General features: G+C 42.3%; 1 protein-coding gene across 5 annotated transcripts in view; it reads right to left on the bottom strand.

Moving 5' to 3' along the window:
• Window positions 1–9,401: 9,401 nt before the first annotated feature.
• Window positions 9,402–18,149, bottom strand: part of LOC115408993 (tripartite motif-containing protein 16-like) — an 85,766-nt gene continuing 77,018 nt past the window's right edge. For 4 of the 5 annotated variants that reach the window (XM_030119951.1, XM_030119953.1, XM_030119949.1 and 1 more), the window contains exon 2: window positions 9,402–11,838. In XM_030119951.1, coding sequence (XP_029975811.1) covers window positions 10,024–11,664 — 1,641 coding nt within the window. In that variant the 5' untranslated portion in view covers window positions 11,665–11,838 and the 3' untranslated portion in view covers window positions 9,402–10,023. The remainder of the gene's footprint in view (window positions 11,839–18,149) is intronic. The other variant, XM_030119954.1, reaches the window with a different exon arrangement.

An 18,149-nucleotide genomic window follows, 5' to 3' on the forward strand; every position in this document is an offset into this window, starting at 1 on the left:
TGGCTCTGCAGCAGTCTTAATCGGGCTCAAACAAGTTTTGTTTCTGATCATCCAAGATGTTTATTTATGTTTGCGTTTGATAGCCTCCTGTACTTCCAGTTGCCTTATATCGCTGTTAAATACCGGTAAGCTAGTTGGCGATTTTAACGTGGCTTGTTGTTATGCTAATTAAGATATGTCACGGAGGTGACACGTGTTTCTTTTCTTTTTTTTTTTGCATCAAAATTGCTAGATTGCTCACAGAGTAATTTCATCCCAAGCAGTGCGTTGTACGGTTTGAAAATTGAGAAAAGGGACATTACAATGTCAAAATCAGCTTATTTTGCTTGCCAAAAGCTGATTCATAGCCTCCAGTATTGCATATGGATCGATGTTTTGCCTGGAAAATGATTTAATATAACACAGCAGAGTCAGATTTACAACATTTGAGTAAAACCAATACTTATATCACTTAAAAAATGAGTAAAGGGACATTACAATGTCAAATCACTTTTTTTGCTTGCGACAAGCTGATTCCGCGGACCCGGAAATCACTTTCTGGCAGAAATCCAGTTTTGGCACGACACCGGCTAGTGTGCTGGCTGACCCGTAGTTTTATAAGTCATGGTGTGTAAAAATAGCTGATATTTTCGTGTACGCCAGGTTCGGCTGTTGAAAGTTAATGGGCAGCATCATGACATTCTATTATAAATAATTAATATTAGTAGAGTTGTTCCAATACAATTCAATTGTTTTCTGCTCCTCCAGTTGGGGGGACCTTCAGGTTAACACAATACTTTAATGCAGTGTTGTCCGAGAATTCATTATTACCAGATTTGGATGATAAGTGGTGGAATGACTGAGATGAGACACAGGAGCAACTGAAGATGACCATAGACATGAAGACATATATATATATATATATATATATATATATATATATATATATATATATATATATAGTGTGTGTATGTGTATGTGTGTGTGTATATATATACATACATATATACATATATACATATATACATATAGATCTGTATGTGTGTATATATATATATATATATATATATATAATATATATATATATATATATATATATGTATAAATACATATATATACCATATATATATATATATTTATATATGTCTATATATATATATATCAGTGTAGATCAAAACATGAAACATGTTTGTAATCTAACACTTAAAATTTACTGTTATTTAACCTCATTTCAAGTGTTAATCCCCTCACTGGACAGATTAGTATACTACAATAATGTCTGATAACTTTTTAAAATATTCACCTTCACTATGCTTGTCATGTTAAAGATGAAAAGATTTATTTAAATGTAATGTATCTTTGGCCTGTCACATTCCACCAAAAATTAAATGTGCGCACAGTCATCATAATCATGTATTAATATGTCTACTGAATTAATATGGATAGATGATGGCTTTTTTGCAGGTGATTAACATACTTACGTGTTGATTGAACCAATTCAGATCAGCTGCTCTCGAACCATACTTGGAGTTCAGGGTTAGACGTTTGTTTACCTCCTGTCTGGAAGATCCTCTTGTCTAACTGGAATAATGTCGACATTGTTTTTCCCTGAACTGTCTGATGGAAGTTGTAAGCTCACTTCAGCATCGTCAAGCTGAAGCTGTCAGTGCCTAACATAATACCTTTTAAGGCCACTGATAAAATGAGTTCAGATAATGCTGTATATTTGTAAGGACTGACTTGACATTATGTTTTGCAGTGAGTCAAAGCAAACGAAACCCCAGATGTAATGCACAACATCACATGAGACAAAAGAATGACAAGGCGCCTTATGGATGGAGAATCTTTGCCCCAACCAAAGGTAAGTGTTTGCTTTAAACCCCGTTGAATCTCAAATTCAACACAATACATAAGTACTGTGTTGAATTGAGATTTGATGATGTCTGTGATGTCTTGTCTCAAAGCCTTCCCCCCCCCCCCCCCCCCCCCAGTCACATTAAGCTTTAGTCATTTTAATTCCTTTTCAGTTTTTGGTAGTTTTTGTTCAGTTTTCATGTCAGTTCAGTAGTTTTTTGGTCAAGTGTGGTCAGGTTTTGCACACAGCAGGCGTGTCTCTCGCATTCCTAATCAGAGGGTGTCAGTACCTGTGTCAGTGCGATTCAAAGACAGGAAGTGCTTTAAAGTGACCTGAAACAATGCTAGCTTACTGCTTCTGTATGTGACTGAGATTCAGTGTGGCATGTGTTTGTGTTTTTGTGTGTTTGCATGATCATGGTGTGCGAGACCAGTGTTTGGCATATGAGGACAACAGTGAGAACTAATACTTTCGTACAGAGACCTGTGTGTTTCTGTGTGTGGCGCAGTAATGGTTTAAAAGGACGGAGTGAGGCATACAAGGCCATACAGTAAAATACAGTATGTCACATCAGTTTTGCATGATTTAAAATCTTGGTTTATGACAGAAGCAGTTATATAGGATCAAATTTCACTGTTTTCATCAAGTAATGCCTCTTGTCATTGAGGAGAAACAGTAAATATTGTGAATCTCTCCAGTAATGTTGAGATAATACATTTTCTAACAGATTCTGGAATGTCAGCATTTAACATTGTTTGATAGATAATGCAACATGTTTTTTTTGGATCAATTTTTATTCAGTGTTTAATCTGTTGGTTGGTATTTGTTCAGTTTTCATGTCAGCTTCAGTAGTTTTTGGTCAAGTGCGGTCAGGTTTTGCACACAGCAGGCGTGTCTCTCACATTTCTAATCAAAAGTGTGTCAGTACAGCAGTGACTGTATTAGGATGCCAGGTGTGGGTGGGCATTTGTCTTACCAGCGGGGCAAAGGTCCAAATCCAGCGGTGGTTGCTGCTGACATGGACTGTCGGACGGGGGGGGGGGCTACCGTGACGGAGTGTCGGTCGGACCACCAGTAGGACCGCTCAGCTGAGTTTCGCGGGGGTTGCGCGCGACTGACATGGAGCCTCGGACTGGGGGGGAGCTTTGGAGGTGGAGGGGGACTTTCGGCTGGGGCGGCGGGGGGGGTTGGCGACTGACAGGGATCGGACCGGGGGTGGGCGGGACTGAGCAGACACTACAATACTTCCGCTAGTTGCGACACCATGAATGGGCACACCGCCCCCGCCCCCCCCCCCCCCCCCCCCCCGCCCGGTCAACGCCCCACAGTATAGTGTGTCAGTGCACATTCACAACAGGAGGTGCTTTAAAATAACCTGAAACAATGCCCAACATACTGCTTCTGTATGTAACTGAGATTCATTGTGGCATGTGTGTGTGTTTGTGTGTTGCATGATCATGGTGTGTGAGGACCAGTGTTTGGCATATGAGGACACCAGTGAGAACCAATACTTTAGTACAGAGACCTGTGTGGTTCTGTGTGTGGCGCAGTAATGGTTTAAAAGGACGTAGTGAGGCTACAAGGTCATACAGTAAAATACAGTATGTCACATCGTTTTGCATGATTTAAAATCTTGGTTTATGACAGAAGCAGTTATATAGGATCAAATTTCACTGTTTTCATCAGTAATGCCCTTGTCATTGAGGAAAACAGTAAATATTGTGAATCTGTCCTGTAATGTTGAGATAATATTGATGAGTGAGTTAACAGATCTTGTCAATTAAATTTTTTTCCTCAAGATCGACATTTTTAAAAGTCATAATTTCACATGTAACAGATTCTTGAATGTCAGCATTTTACCATATTTTGAAAGATAATTCAACATGTTTTTTGGATCAGTTTTTGTTCAGTGTTTAATCTGTTGGTTGGTATTGTTCAGTTTTCATGTCAGTTTCAGTAGTTTTTGGTCAAGTGTGGTCAGGTTTTGCACACAGCAGGCGTGTCTCTCGCATTCCTAATCAGAGGTGTGTCAGTACACTGTGTCAGTGCAGATTCAAAGACAGGAAGTGCTTTAAAGTGACCTGAAACAATGCCAACTTACTGCTTCTGTATGTAACTGAGATTCAGTGTGGCATGTGTTTGTGTTTTTTGTGTGTTTACATGATCATGGTGTGCAGAGACCAGTGTTTGGCATATGAGGACAACAGTGAGAACCAATACTTTCGTACAGAGACCTGTGTGTATTTGTGTGTTACAATACAATTTAAACCCCTCTGATCTATTTCTGCTTTCATTGAGCTTTAAACAATCAATATATTGCATTACACAATTGAACAACATGTACTATTCAAATAAAATGCCTGTACTATGCTCTTCTGTTACACACTTTTCAGGCAGAAACTTGGACACTCCTGAAGCTGACGAAAACATGGACACTCCTGAAGCAGATCGATTGCTCCCTGTGCATAATGGTATGGTCAAGTTGAATTCTAATACTCATCAAGTTTATACTATCCAGTCATCATCATCAGATCAACATGTAAGGACAGAGACAAAGTTAAAAGTTTTTACAATGAGAAGAAGTGGAAAAGTCAACATATCGATGAACAAAACATACAAGCTTTTGCAGTGCAAACTGTTTATGGAATAACAGATGTATGTGTACAGGAAGTATGTCATCTTTTATTGCAATTGGTACACAACTGAGTGGCAAACAAAGCTCCCATTATTTCTCACGGTTTGCCATTGATATCCAGTTTAAATAAAAACGTAGTCAGCCATACTAACAATTATGTAATCTTGTTTGTTTTCAGTACGCAAAGGCAGAACAAGAAGACCATGGACCAAAGTGGAGAAAAATGCTGTGCTGAGAGTCTCACATAAAGCAATCCACATTGAAGAAGGAGTGCTTGGTTTGCATAGAATGTGAACAGCCAGCACTGAAGAGCCGAAGAGATATGCCAGAACATTAGAGACTACTTGAGAAATGGGGGCTGACTTTTAAGCCCCAAAAATTTCATCCACACTGAAGAGGAATATGGCCAGAAGCCAAAATTTCACTGGTCGGAATCACTCAAGGTGGAAAAGTTTCGCTATTTTGAGCAGACATCAAACTTCCGGCCCGCATTTCAGCTGTATCCAGTCTGCAAGAATATATTATATCCCTATCAGAGAGGGGAGACAGAGGAGACAGATGGCACGGAGAGAGGACAGAGAGGAGGTGTAGACAGGAGACAAAGAGGAGACAGAGAGAGAACAGGGAGAGGATATGGAAACAGGAGACACAGAGGAGACAGACAGGACAGAGATTATATGGAGAGGAGACGGAGAGAGGACAGAAGTAGGACAGAATAGAAAGAGAGTAGCCTCGTAAACCAGCCCCGCCCACTCCTTATCCACATTTGGATTTTGGCGCTAGGCTCAGTCTGGGCACGCGCCCATAGAAAGAGAACGCGACGGAGCCGTGAAGTGGCCGAGCCAATCAGCATTGCTGCTTTTTGTTTTCAATTTTTTGGGGCGAATTCCAGTGGCTAAACCGGAAGTGACGCCATCACTGCGCGTCGCGGAGATTACAGAGATAAACTTTAACCATCGTCTGAAAGCTGCAATAAGTAAAGTTATAGCCAAAATACCAAGTATTACAACAATCAAGCAAGAGCCAGAGTCTGCGCTTGGTGAGTTTTCGCATGTCTTTGCGTGTAGAGAAGCTAGAGCTAAAGAGCTAAAGCTAACCCTTAGAGAAGCTAACGCGTTTTGATGACATTTGTTTTAAAGCACTCAAGTATGCTGTCAGTAACTGACACTCCCTGCACGAAGTTTCTATGGGCTCATGCCCAGACTGAGCCCAGCTCCAAAATCCAAATGTGGATGGGGAGTGGGCGGGGCTGATTTACGACACTAGAAAGAGAGGGGACAAAAAAGAAAGAGAGGGGACAGAAAGGAGACAGAGAGGATGGAGAGAGGACAGATATAGGACAGAAAGAGGAGAGAGAGAGAGAACAGAAAGGGGACAGTGGCAAAAGAGAGGACAAAGGGGACAGAAAGAAGACAGAGGAAAGACCAAAATAAGTGTGAGGAAGTAGCAGAGTTGCAGTGCACGCATGAAGAAGCCGATGCACGTGTGTTTCTTCATGCATTCCATGCAGCTAATGTTGGCTCACAGACCTGTATGTAAGATGGATTTTGGTTCGCCCTGAGTATTCTTAATGCTTAAAAAATTGATATAGGGCAGATGTTCAGAACATTCTTTGCTGTTAATTGATGTTCATTGTTATAAGTAATAAAGTGTGATCCATTCTTGACTATTGTCGTTTCTAATTGTGATACTTAAAGCGATACTTCAACATTTTGGCAAATTGGCCCATCTAGGGCAATTCGGTAGTCATTTAGAACAGCATACTTACTTTTTTTGTGAGGGCGAGCTGTTGTTTATTCAGCGGTGAGTCTGAGGAGAGCTTCACGGCGGACATAATGGAAGTGGATGGTACAGTAGCTTCCCTCGTCAAACTCATCAATCCAACACAATCCAACAACCCCAAAACACACTTTGGTGGACACGTTATAATCCCCACATTCACTACGCTGTGAAATATTAATGCAAAATTACGAGATTGAGCGTTTTTTTGCGAAGATTGCTAAGACGGAACTACTTACTAAACATGGCGTCTGGGCGTAGTGATCTCAAAAGAAAAAGTAGTTCCCAATATTTGCTTCAATGTCGTAATGCTACAATATTATTTGTTGGTGTTTCACAGCGTAGTGAATGTGCGGATTATAACGTGTCCACCAAAGTGTGTTTTGGGGTTGTTGGATTGTGTTGGATTGATGAGTTTGACGAGGGAAGCAACTGTACCGTCCACTTCCATTATGTCCGCCGTGAAGCTCTCCTCAGACGCACTGCTGAATAAACAACAGCTCGCCCTCACAAAAAAAGTAAGTATGCTGTTCTAAATGACTACCGAATTGCCCTAGATGGGCCAATTTGCCAAAATGTTGAAGTATCGCTTTAAGTGTTCTTAAGAATAGTTACATCAATATGTAATGCTATACAAAAATTGAAGGCTTCAAGTAGACCCTGTGATTGGTATCAGCCCAAAAAAATCCTAAATGTATGCCCCATTTGTATGGGTGAGAAGGCTTCAACACTCCCAATATCTGTTGCATTTGAACTCTAAGCACATCCATTTTTTGTGTTGTTAGCAGCTTACAAGAACATGTGACAAAATAGATAACACACACCTGAAATAATATAAATACTAGAATTTGGCACTCAGAGAGCGCAGACCTCCGCCACAGCTCAAATAAGTCACCAACAACCATAAAAACACCATATATAATAAACAACATTGTGATCGGGGTGTGATCGGAGAAGAGCGTTGTGGCGTGCGGTGCCTCTCTCTCTCGCTCTTGTGTGTGTGTGTGTGTGTGTGTTTATCTGAAAAGGAAAAGCGAAAAGCAACATAATTTATGTTATTTTACTTTATTTTAATTAGAAAATTGACCGGATTCTCTCGTATTTTCCGTTCCCGACTTCCTGTCTGGTGCGATCTGCTCTGTCCAGCTTTACAACTGGCACTCCACGGCTGGCGGAGAAAATACAGAGGAGCAGAGCACCCGCGGTCCATGGCGTGAGCAGCGCTCCCCCGCACCTCCTGTATGAACCGTCAGATAGGTAAACGGGCACCGACCTGAACTCGGTGCTCGGCGCTTCCGCCTCCACGCGCAGCGCGTCCTGTGTGAACCAGGTGTTTGTTCCCCCTGTCGGCGAGCCTGCCCAACTATATCAAAGACTGCCCTATCTCTCAATGATAAAGAATCCTTTAAAAAAATTCCTGGATCCAGACAGTGATCCGGATCATCACAAAAATTTAATGGATTCTAAGTTAGCCCAAGACCCACCTTTCCACAAAGTTTCATTGCAATCTGTCCATTACTTTTTCCGTAATGTTGCTAACAGACCAACCAACCAACCAACAAACCAACAGACCGACGTGATTACATAACCTCCTGGCGGAGGTAATAAAGTAAAAGTGTGTAGCCTTACAAATGGCATTGTGCATCTTGATAGCAACAGGAATGAAAGTTGTCTTTAATCTTTCTGGTCTCCAGGTCAGGGAGATGAGTCTGTTACTGCAACTGGTCCTCTGTCCGGTGGGGTCACCCAGGATGGCCTTCAGCTTACAATCAAAATAATGCAACAATCGGCACATGATGAGATGTGCACGTACCAACAGCGTCTCTGAATTCTCATCATGTTAAACAAGAAATGGTTGTCATTTGTTCATTAATTTTTGATACGATTTTCTTCATTCCTGTGCAGCAGGCATTTTTCCCCCTTTCTTTGTGCTGAGTGCATCGGAAACTCGGGCATCAGTACTTTGGTCTCAGGTCTGTGCTGCCATTTTGTGAGGTGCTCTGCCTCTACACCTCTGTCTTAACAGTGTTGATTAGTCTAACTCAGATTTAATTGGTTAGTCTCTTAAACTGACGAGTAAGGTTTTTATGTGATGCTTAGAACTTGCAATTTTGCATATAATCTTTGTACTGACTCTACAGCAGCAATCAAAACTTGCAGTTTCGGTTGGTCGCTGCTCAGCAGTCTGAGGAAAAACTCAGCACTCCCAGAATTGGTTCTTGCTGCTCGGCAGACAGAGCAGGCAGCTCTTCTGCAAGGGGGAACGCAGCAGAGAGCATTGGATGCAGGGCTTGGATCATTTGGACTTGTAAAATATGCTAACCTTGCTCTATATATCTTACAAAGCTCTAAATTAGCAGAAGCTTTCCTCGATTGAGATGTGGCGTTTGAGGGGGAGGGTGCAGAGCAGTGTTGTCTCCGCCCACGACTCGGAGGCATATTGCTGACAAGCTACTGACGCTCTGCAGAGAGTGAGTCCTGGAAAATGACTTTATTTTGCAAAAAGGCAAAGGAAAAAAGCTTTTTATATTGGCTATAAACTTCATACCCACAATTTAAAGACCATTGAGAAAGGAAAATGGCTAAAAAGCTTGAGGTGGGTGTTTAAAAGGGTTTTTTTAGAGGTTAAATGTAATATTGTATTCTTGTAGACCTTGTAATGTTTGTCGGTCCTTGTATACCATTGTATGGTTTGTGTTTGTGTGTTACATGTAAACAGACCCTGTAATGTTTGTCGGTCCTTGTATACCATTGTATGGTTTGTGTTTGTGTGTTACATGTAAACAGACCCTGTAATGTTTGTCAGTCCTTGTATACCATTGTATGGTTTGTGTTTGTGTGTCACATGTAAACAGACCCTGTAATGTTTGTCGGTCCTTGTATACCACTATGTGGTTTGTGTTTGTGTGTTATATATAAACAGGTCTCATAAACACTGTTGGTTTCACAAAGCACTATTTGGTCTGGTCTCATAAGCCTGTGAAATGTCACATATTGTTCTGAAAGAGAAATGATGATTTTCAAGTCAGATTTGTGTTCAGCAGATGAAATGAAAATTTTTGATATATCTTTCAAGTTCACCGGATGTTGCGTTAGGTGTGGTTCCGTAAACCACCGCCATGCAAGAATCTGCCAAATTGGTCTCATAAACCATATATCCCTGTATGTGTGTGTGTGTGTGTGTGTGTGTGTGTGTGTGTGTGTGTGTGTGTGTGTGTGTGTGTGTGTGTGAATTGTTGACTGTTGTTGTCGACTGGAGTCATTTCCAGCTAAAAGAATCAAACTTCCTGCCACTTGGTGACAGATGAAGATCCAAAAAGCCAAAACGAAAATCCACAAATCTTCACTCTGAAGGATCAAATGTCAGAAAAGAATCATGAAAAAAGAAAGACTGATCAATCCAAACATGTGAAAGCTCCTAATTTCCACTTCAAATCCCCCAAAGTGTGAAAAGCTGCAGCTTCCTGTTGTCCACGAAGAAGAACATCCTGTTTGAGAAGCTTGAAAAATGAGTCCAACTATTAGAAAAGCATCAGTGAGGAATCAGTGAGGGGACTGATGGCTGCAGCGGCCATGTTTTTCTCCACTAACTCAGCTCCTTTCTGTCTCTCCACACTTGTCTCACATCCTTTTGTCCACGCAGAAAGTCTCTGAGAAGACGGCCGACCATCTGTTGGTTTCAATCTTCTTCCTGTCAGAAATCTCATCAATGCCTCAGCTCAGAAAATGTGGAGGCTCCTTTAGAAAACCACACCAGGAGATCTGATGGAGTCCTCTACTCAGGTTTCAACAACTCTGCTGAGATTCCAGAATAATAAAGTCTAATTCCAGCATGTAGCGGCTGAGTGAAGGAGGTCTGGACTCTGTGGAGGAGAGTCATGGTTTCAGAGACGCTGTAGAAAGACAGAATACCTGCTCTGTGATCCAGGTACACTCCCACTCTGGAGGACTGAGGACCTGAGACGGGAGTGTGGATGTTGTTGTGATAAAAACTAAAACTGTCAGAGTAACAATATAAAGCCCAAGATTTGTCATTAAATCCAAATCCACATTCCTCTCCCCTCCCTGCTCTGCTGATGTTCTTGTATGTGACTGCTACACCAACCCATCCTCTCCTCTCCACCTCCCAGTAACTACGTCCAGTCAGACTCTCTCTGCTCAGAACCTGAGGCCATACAGTGAATCTGTCTGGATGATCAGAATAAGGCTGAACTTCCTCTGTAAAAGTTACTTTTCTGTCTCCGTCAGATAATTTCAGGTGTCTGTTCACAGAGTTTGGATCCAGAGTGATCTGCTGTGAATATTGTAAGAAGTCTGCTCTGCTCTCTGGCTGTGGTTGTAGCAGTAGCACCTCTTCAGTCTCTCTCAGGATGTCCTGGAGTTTGTCTCTGCTCTCTGACACAGCTGCTGCCACATCCTCAAAGTCTCTGAGAGGAGCAGTCTGGATGCTGGAGTAGTGTGTGGGCTCACTGAGTGTTGACACTGAGGTGTAGCTGTGGAGAAACTGGGTGTGGTCCTCTGTGTGTGCCAGCTGCTCCAGCTGGACGTCTTTCCTCTTCAGCTCAGCGATCTCCTGCTGCAGCTTCTCCTCAAGTTCTTTGAGTCCACTCACTGCAGTTTGCTGCTGGGATCTGAGCTGCCGCTTCACCTCAAGGCTTCTTTTCTGGAGGAGACGGATCATCTGGGTGAAGCTCTCCTCGCTGTGCTCCACTGCTTCATCAGCAGAGACATTGATGGCAAACATCTGCTGCTGAAGCTGCTTCACGTCTTTCTCTCGCTCCTGGATTCTCTGCTGGATGTTTAGTCGACTCCCCTCCAGCTCCTTCTGCTTCTGCCTCCTTTCTGCTGCAGCTGGGACTGTTTCATGGCCTCTGTGTTGGTCCATGGTGCAGAGGTAACAGATACACTGCTGATCAGTGCGACAGAAAATCTTCTTCACCTCATCGTGAAGAGAACAGATCTTCTCCTGGAGCTTCTTGGAGGGCTCCACCAGCTGGTGTTTCTTCAATGGAGCTGCTTCATAGTGACCATGGAGGTGTTCCTCACAGTAAGAGGCCACACAGACCAGACAGGACTTGATGGCTTTCAGCTTCCTCCCAGAGCAAACATCACAGGCCACATCTTCAGGTCCAGCAGAGCAGAGATCAGCTGCAGCAGCTTGGAGTCCAGTCTTCTTCAGATCCTCCACTAACTCTGCTAACACGACGCTTTTCTTCAGGTCAGGCCTCCTCCTGGACTTGTCCCCACACAGAGGACAGCTGTAGATTCCCTTATTTTGCTCTTCATCCCAGTGTCTTTTAATACAGTTGCTGCAGTAGCTGTGTCCACAGGGAACCGTCACCGGATCCTTCAGGGGATCCAGACAGATGGAACAAGAGAACTTTAGTGGATCCAGCTGAGCTCCTCCCTGAGCCATTTCCTCCTCTCAACAACAGCTAGTGTTTGAAGAGTTTCTCTTCCTGCTCAGCAGGTTTGAAGCCCAACCCTCCTCTGGTTTCCTGCTCCTGTGAACGCTGGTCTGCCCTGGTACTGCTGGTGAGCTGCTGCCCCCTGCAGCTCAGAGACGTCAGTGATCCCTCAGCTGTGAGATCTGTGAAAGAGGAGGAGGCAGTGACTCAGTGTGGAGAGAAGGGAGAGGACATCACAGCTTGATTTCATTCAGGAAATCCAGCAGCTTCACTTCACCTTCCAGCCGTCGTTCAGCTGGAATGTCAAGCTTCAGCTTCTGCTTTTCAACTCACTCAGTCTTTCTTTGGTCTGTCTCACACTAATAATCCCATCTCATTGCATGAATGTCATGGTAAAAGGCATGAAGAGATCATTGATTGGAATAGATTCAGAGCTGGGCCACACCCTGCTCTGTATATGGATGTGTGGGAAACACTGGTTTGTGTTTCCAAAGGTATCAGTAAGTTCCAGAACCAAACGAGAAGTGATATTATGATATATTAACAGTTGCAAGACTGGGATTTTAGGTTACTTCTTGATGGGCTGATGAAGTATCATATATTCCTTGCTTCGGAATGTCGTAGCTGAGCAGTCGCTGATTTTTAATGCACAACTCAACGGCCACTGTTAGCACTTCTTTTCATTTGTAAATTCAGCCCGTACTGTCCAGCTTGTTGGTTCATGCAGACCTCTCACAGGGAGGGGGAGGCTTGAATGGATCTCTCTCCTTAGTGTGGCAGAGAAGATTCTTTTATAAACAATACATTTTTTTAGTCATCACTAATTGTAATTGTAGATCTATAAACAATAGACACCATTGATATATAAATGACAGACGCCGCATTGACCGCTGTCTTGGAGCAGCCTCCCGCTCTACTGTTATGTTTAACCATGAATGAAACAACCCGCGTTGCCTTGAATTTTACCCCCTGCTGCTGGAGTCATGGCTGCTCCAGAGAGAGAAACTCATTCTTTAGCTGGAAAGGTCGACATTTTGTATTTAAGTCAGATGAGGCCCAGAACTTCTCTGTACAATGTAAATCCTGCCTCCCAGCTGTGAAAATGCTCTCAACATCCAGGAACTCATCAAACCTGAAGACATATCTGCAGGTATGAAACACACCTCACAGAGAAGCTAAAGTGTTGTTAGCCTGCTAACCTGTCAGTAACCTGCTAACCTGTCAGTAACCTGCTAACCTGCTGACCTGTCAGTAACCTGCTAACCTGTCAGTAACCTGCTAACCTGTCAGTAACCTGCTAACCTGTCAGTGACCTGCTAACCTGCTGACCTGTCAGTAACCTGCTAACCTGTCAGTAACCTGCTAACCTGCTGACCTGTCAGTAACCTGCTAACCTGTCAGTAACCTGCTCACCAGTCAGTAACCTGCTCACCAGTCAGTGACCTGCTAACCAGTCAGTGACCTGCTAACCTGTCAGTAACCTGCTAACCTGTCAGTAACCTGCTAACCTGCTCACCAGTCAGTGACCTGCTAACCAGTCAGTAACCTGCTGACCTGCTCACCTGTCAGGAACCTGCTAACCTGTCAGTAACCTGCTGCTGAGAACCACAGCCTCACCAGGCTGAACTCAGAAGAATCTGATGGAGGCAATAATCTCTTCAGCCTGTATGGAAGATTTATTGGAGACTGCATGTTTCCTTCTGTCACTGAGGAATGAATCAACTCTGAACTCTTGAAAAAATACTTTGCATGGCCGACCTGAACACAAACCCTGCTCCTCACTGCAGCAGTACAGCGACACAGCAGACTGAGGATAGAATAGAAATGTGTGTTAACAGTGTCAATGCGGCTCCTGCTGCTGCTGGACTGTAGAACTACTGCAGGAACACAGTCTGGACTGATGGAGCTGATCCTGAGTCAGAAAGAAAGAACGTCAGATTCTCAGTAGTTTCGGAGGATGTCATGTTGTTGGTATTAATTGGGGCTGAACACACAGAGTTCAGCAGAGTTAAGGGGTATATTTCACCAAGTAGGCTGAAAAAAGCTGAGTGAAAACCTGAACTCTGTGTTGATCTACTCTGAAAGGGAAAACTCTGGGTTTTTGGTTACACAACAGCTGATTTGAGATGGATTACTCAACTTCAAGTAGTTTCACCTGGAGTTCAGCACGTGCACGACAACTATAAAAAGCCAGCAGTAATGGAGCACCGATTCCATGAGTCACCATGGCAACAGAGAAGCGGAGAGCGACATATGGAAGCTGGAACACATTTTTCGAAAAAAAAATGCAACACCGCTGCAGCAGCGAAAGAGAGGGAGATGGCGTGGCAGAAAATTGCTGCCCGTGTCAATGCGTAAGTTTAAATGTAGTCCTTTATATCAGAATATTATTGAATATTAAATATTATTACAGGGAAACTGTTTGAATGGTCACCAGTTAAGGTATTTCATTTACTTGTAATTCCGTGGGGAGGAAGCGCACATGACAGCAGCTAAAGATGAAATATAAAAACATTGTTGAAAAGACCTCGGCATAATCTCATTGAGGGACATCATTTTAAGCATGTTTAACATTGTAAAGTAGCATAAATACTAAGTGGCTGATGGACTGTGCAGTTGTTTTATGTCACAATTCTATCATGTTATGTTAATAATATTAGATTAAATAGGATTAATTATTTATCTATTATTTGAGTATAATGTTTTAAAAATATTGATACAAATATTTATTTTGTCTTTCATGTCCTTTTCTTCTTTTGCCCCAGATTGTGAAGGTTCTATCTGCTACTGGAGCCCCTTCATGCTACAACCAACCTGAAACTGTCAGCAGGAAATACTCAGAATATTTTGCCAAATGTTAGTCTCGAAAAATATATGCAATTAAAGCCGCAAGCGGCATTGGTCGGGACTTAGACGTCCACCCACTAACATGGGACTTGTTAGCATCTCCAATCCACTAACATGGAGCTGTTAGCATGTCCCATCCACTAACATGGAGCTGTTAGCATGTCCCATCCACTAACATGGAGCTGTTAGCATGTCCCATCCACTAACATGGAGCTGTTAGCATCTGTCATCCACGAACATGGAGTTGTTAGCATCTGTCACCAACTGACATATTTTGTTAGCATCTCCCATCCACTAATATGGAGTTGTTAGCATGTCCCATCCACTAACATGGAGCTGTTAGCTTCTCCCATCTACTTTTGAGAGTCACTGAATGAAGGCACTGCGTGTCACAGTTTGATTGACAGCTGCTGTCAGCTGTGTAACTGCACTGTATGCCCATATATGGTCATGTCTGTTAGAGTGGAGAGAGGAGAAAATTAAGGTTTCTGTTTGGGAAACAACTGCTCCTTGTTCCTTTCCTGTGTGGCAAAACTGAACAAAAAGTATCACGTTTGATAGGAAAATAAGTTGTCTTTCAGTTGGTGAGGCTTTCAGAGCAGTCAGACTTTTAGTTTGGACCTTAGAGGCCTCAGTTTGTGAGAAGTGCGAGATTTTCCCGAATCCGGCTCCATTATAACTGAGAGCAAAAAAAAAATGCAGAGCGCACACCTACTTATACCTGTGAAAACGTACATATATCATGACATTTTCCCCACTTATGTCACATCATCTTGTTCGGGAGAACCTTGTGAGGCTTTATGTGTGCTCGGTTTGTCGATAGGAGTCACAGTCGCCACTTGATTGAGGAACTGAAAAAAGGCGACTTTTTTCCTTTTTCCCCATTATAACGGATGAGGGCAGGAGCAAGGCAGGATTTCAGACTTCCAACTTCGAGGGCTAATAAAATCCACACCGTGAGACTTTTGACAACTTTTGTAGAGAAATTTCTCCTCTACCACGTCGCGTGACTCTTATGTCTGTGCGACAAACGGTCTCGGAGGAGATCATTTTTTCGTGACGAGTGATTTTGAGCAAAATTTTACTTTGAAAGGGAAATCGCAGACTTCGTGTTGGATTTAGGTCAGGGGTGTCAGTGCGTGAATTTTAGATCTCAATGAGACGAACGCGTCAACGTTGGTTTGATCTCTCTGCGACATTCCTACGGGCCACGGCACCTAGTTTACTGTTTGTAGGTGGCGCAAGAGAGCAGATTGGGTTACTTTTTCCATTTTATAAAATTTTTCGCCAGTCATGACGTGCGTGCCAAATTTGGTGAGTTTTCGTGCATGTTTAGGGGGTCAAATTTGAGGTCAAATGAGTGGTGACGATAATAATAATATCTAAGAAACTGACGAATAACAATAGAGACCATGCCCGGAGGGGCTCGGTCCCTAAATATACTGAAAGATGTTATTTATCCAAGATGAGGAGGATGAAACCGTGTCTGCTGCCCTCACAGAGGATCCAGACAGTCATACAGAGGTACGTTACTGATTGTTCTCTTCCCATTAAAATTCTGAATACTCCTGTGGAACATAGAGCTTGACATTTAGCCGATACTGAAATATTCAACATTGTCATCCTTTTTAACAGATCATGGCTGGTCAGCAGCAGGATGGTCCCTCAACTTCCACATCACAGATCAACACTGTGAGATGATGTTCAGTAAACAACAGAGGTTCATTTCATCCAATTCATGTGCAGCTGTATAATTTAATGTCCTCTATGTATTCCCAGTTACCAGTCAAAGAAATTTACAAAATCCACTTACTTAACAAGACAGAGAAATCCCTTAAAGAACAGCAGGATCTGGACCTCCAGATGAAGAAGACGACATTGGAAATTGAGATACTGGAGCAGAAGTTGCAGGTGGGTTCATGGTCACAGGTGAATTATGACAACACGATTCGATTTGATTACATACAACTCTACAGTTAACATTTGTTGATGTATACATGCATCTTATTTTGTAAAATAAAGAATTCTATGAAAATAACCTTTTTTAAAGTATTACCAAATTTGTAAAAGACCACATATATCCCCACGGATGCTGTAAGTACAATATTGGCCCGAATACAGTACGACTCTGATTATAAGACGACCCCTATTTTTCAAATATAATTTTGAGAAAATAAAATATGTTGAAGACAATAAGGTTACTCATAAAAGAACTTTTCATTGTATAATTATTCTAAACTCAAAAACTCACAACAGAGAAAGCATTTCATGTGATTTAAGATTAAAAAAATATTACTGCAGTATTAAATAAAAAAAAATATTCTCTTTCTCAAAGTAAGCAACAATTAAGTACCTCAAAGGTTCAATAACTGCATTAATGATGTAAATAACTTTATAACCATCAAATTCAAGTTCTATTCAACTTCATGAACATTAATAATTCAGCCCTCCGTGAATGTTGGACTCAGTTTGGCCTGTAGAGAACAGTTCTTCAGAAAGAAAGCAGGAGATTTCAGCTGCTCTGAGCTTTATTACTTTCTCCTGAAGGCTGTAAAACAGAAAAAAACAAGATATACATATTGGTGAACATATACACAAGATGTATCACAACATACATCACTGTCTAAAAACAAAGCAATCAGCATCTGCATTGAAACTTCAAAACAAACTGACAAACACACGAGTATCAGTTTCATCTCTACCCTGAACATCAACTAAGTATACTCGAGTACTTACAGGCAGGTATTTTCAATGCACTGTTTGAAATGAACCTTAGAAAAACAAACAGCAGCCACACTGGCTCAGGCTTCTTCTCACACTGCTGTAGGCTGACACTCTGTCCAGCTCACTAGCTCCCCCTAACAGGGCGACGGAGCCACTGCATGAAGCAGAGACAGCTCTCGAGTTGTTTTAAAGACACACACTGTTAACCGACTGCCAGTCTCGCGATATCCAGCTTATGTCTGCACAATCGATTCATCCAAGGATTCATGGCAGATTTGTATCGATTCATGGGGCTGATACCGATGCAGCCACATCGCTCTCTTGTCAAACCGGATGTCCGGTCGTATCGGTTTATCTTTCACAACACGAGTTGCTGCCTTCCCCTCACAGCAGCCCCACCCCGATGGAACAAACCACTTTTAATAGTCAGGAGGATGAACAACTTCCCCATACCTTCATCTGGGACTGGCTCCAACACCCTCCACCCTCAACAGGAAACAGTGGCTCACAAGATGGATGGATGGAATTTAAAACATTGTTTTTCCTGATTGTCTCTGATGTTTTCATAAAACTCCGTATTTCACTTGAAACTGTTTCTGAAACACTTGAAAAACAGTCTTTTAGTGAGATTGGGAGCTGGAACAGCAGTGTTTGGTCTAAAGGTGAACCTAGATCCAGAAATGTAGGAATCATCAACATAAAGTAACATGAACTTTGTCTCCATCATGATTAGTTTTTAATACAGACAGTATTTGTGAAGATTTTCCATTAAATATGTGAAAGTATTCAACCCCGATCCTGACAGTTGCTGTAGGTTTGTATATAGTTTAATTAGCATGTAGTGAGTGTGATGAGCTTGAAGCTAAATCCACAATGCTCTTTTCTATGAAACTGAAGTTTACTGACTGATCTTACAGCAGGA

This window comes from Salarias fasciatus, chromosome 22 (assembly GCF_902148845.1).
Source record: "Salarias fasciatus chromosome 22, fSalaFa1.1, whole genome shotgun sequence".
NCBI lineage: Eukaryota > Metazoa > Chordata > Actinopteri > Blenniiformes > Blenniidae > Salarias > Salarias fasciatus.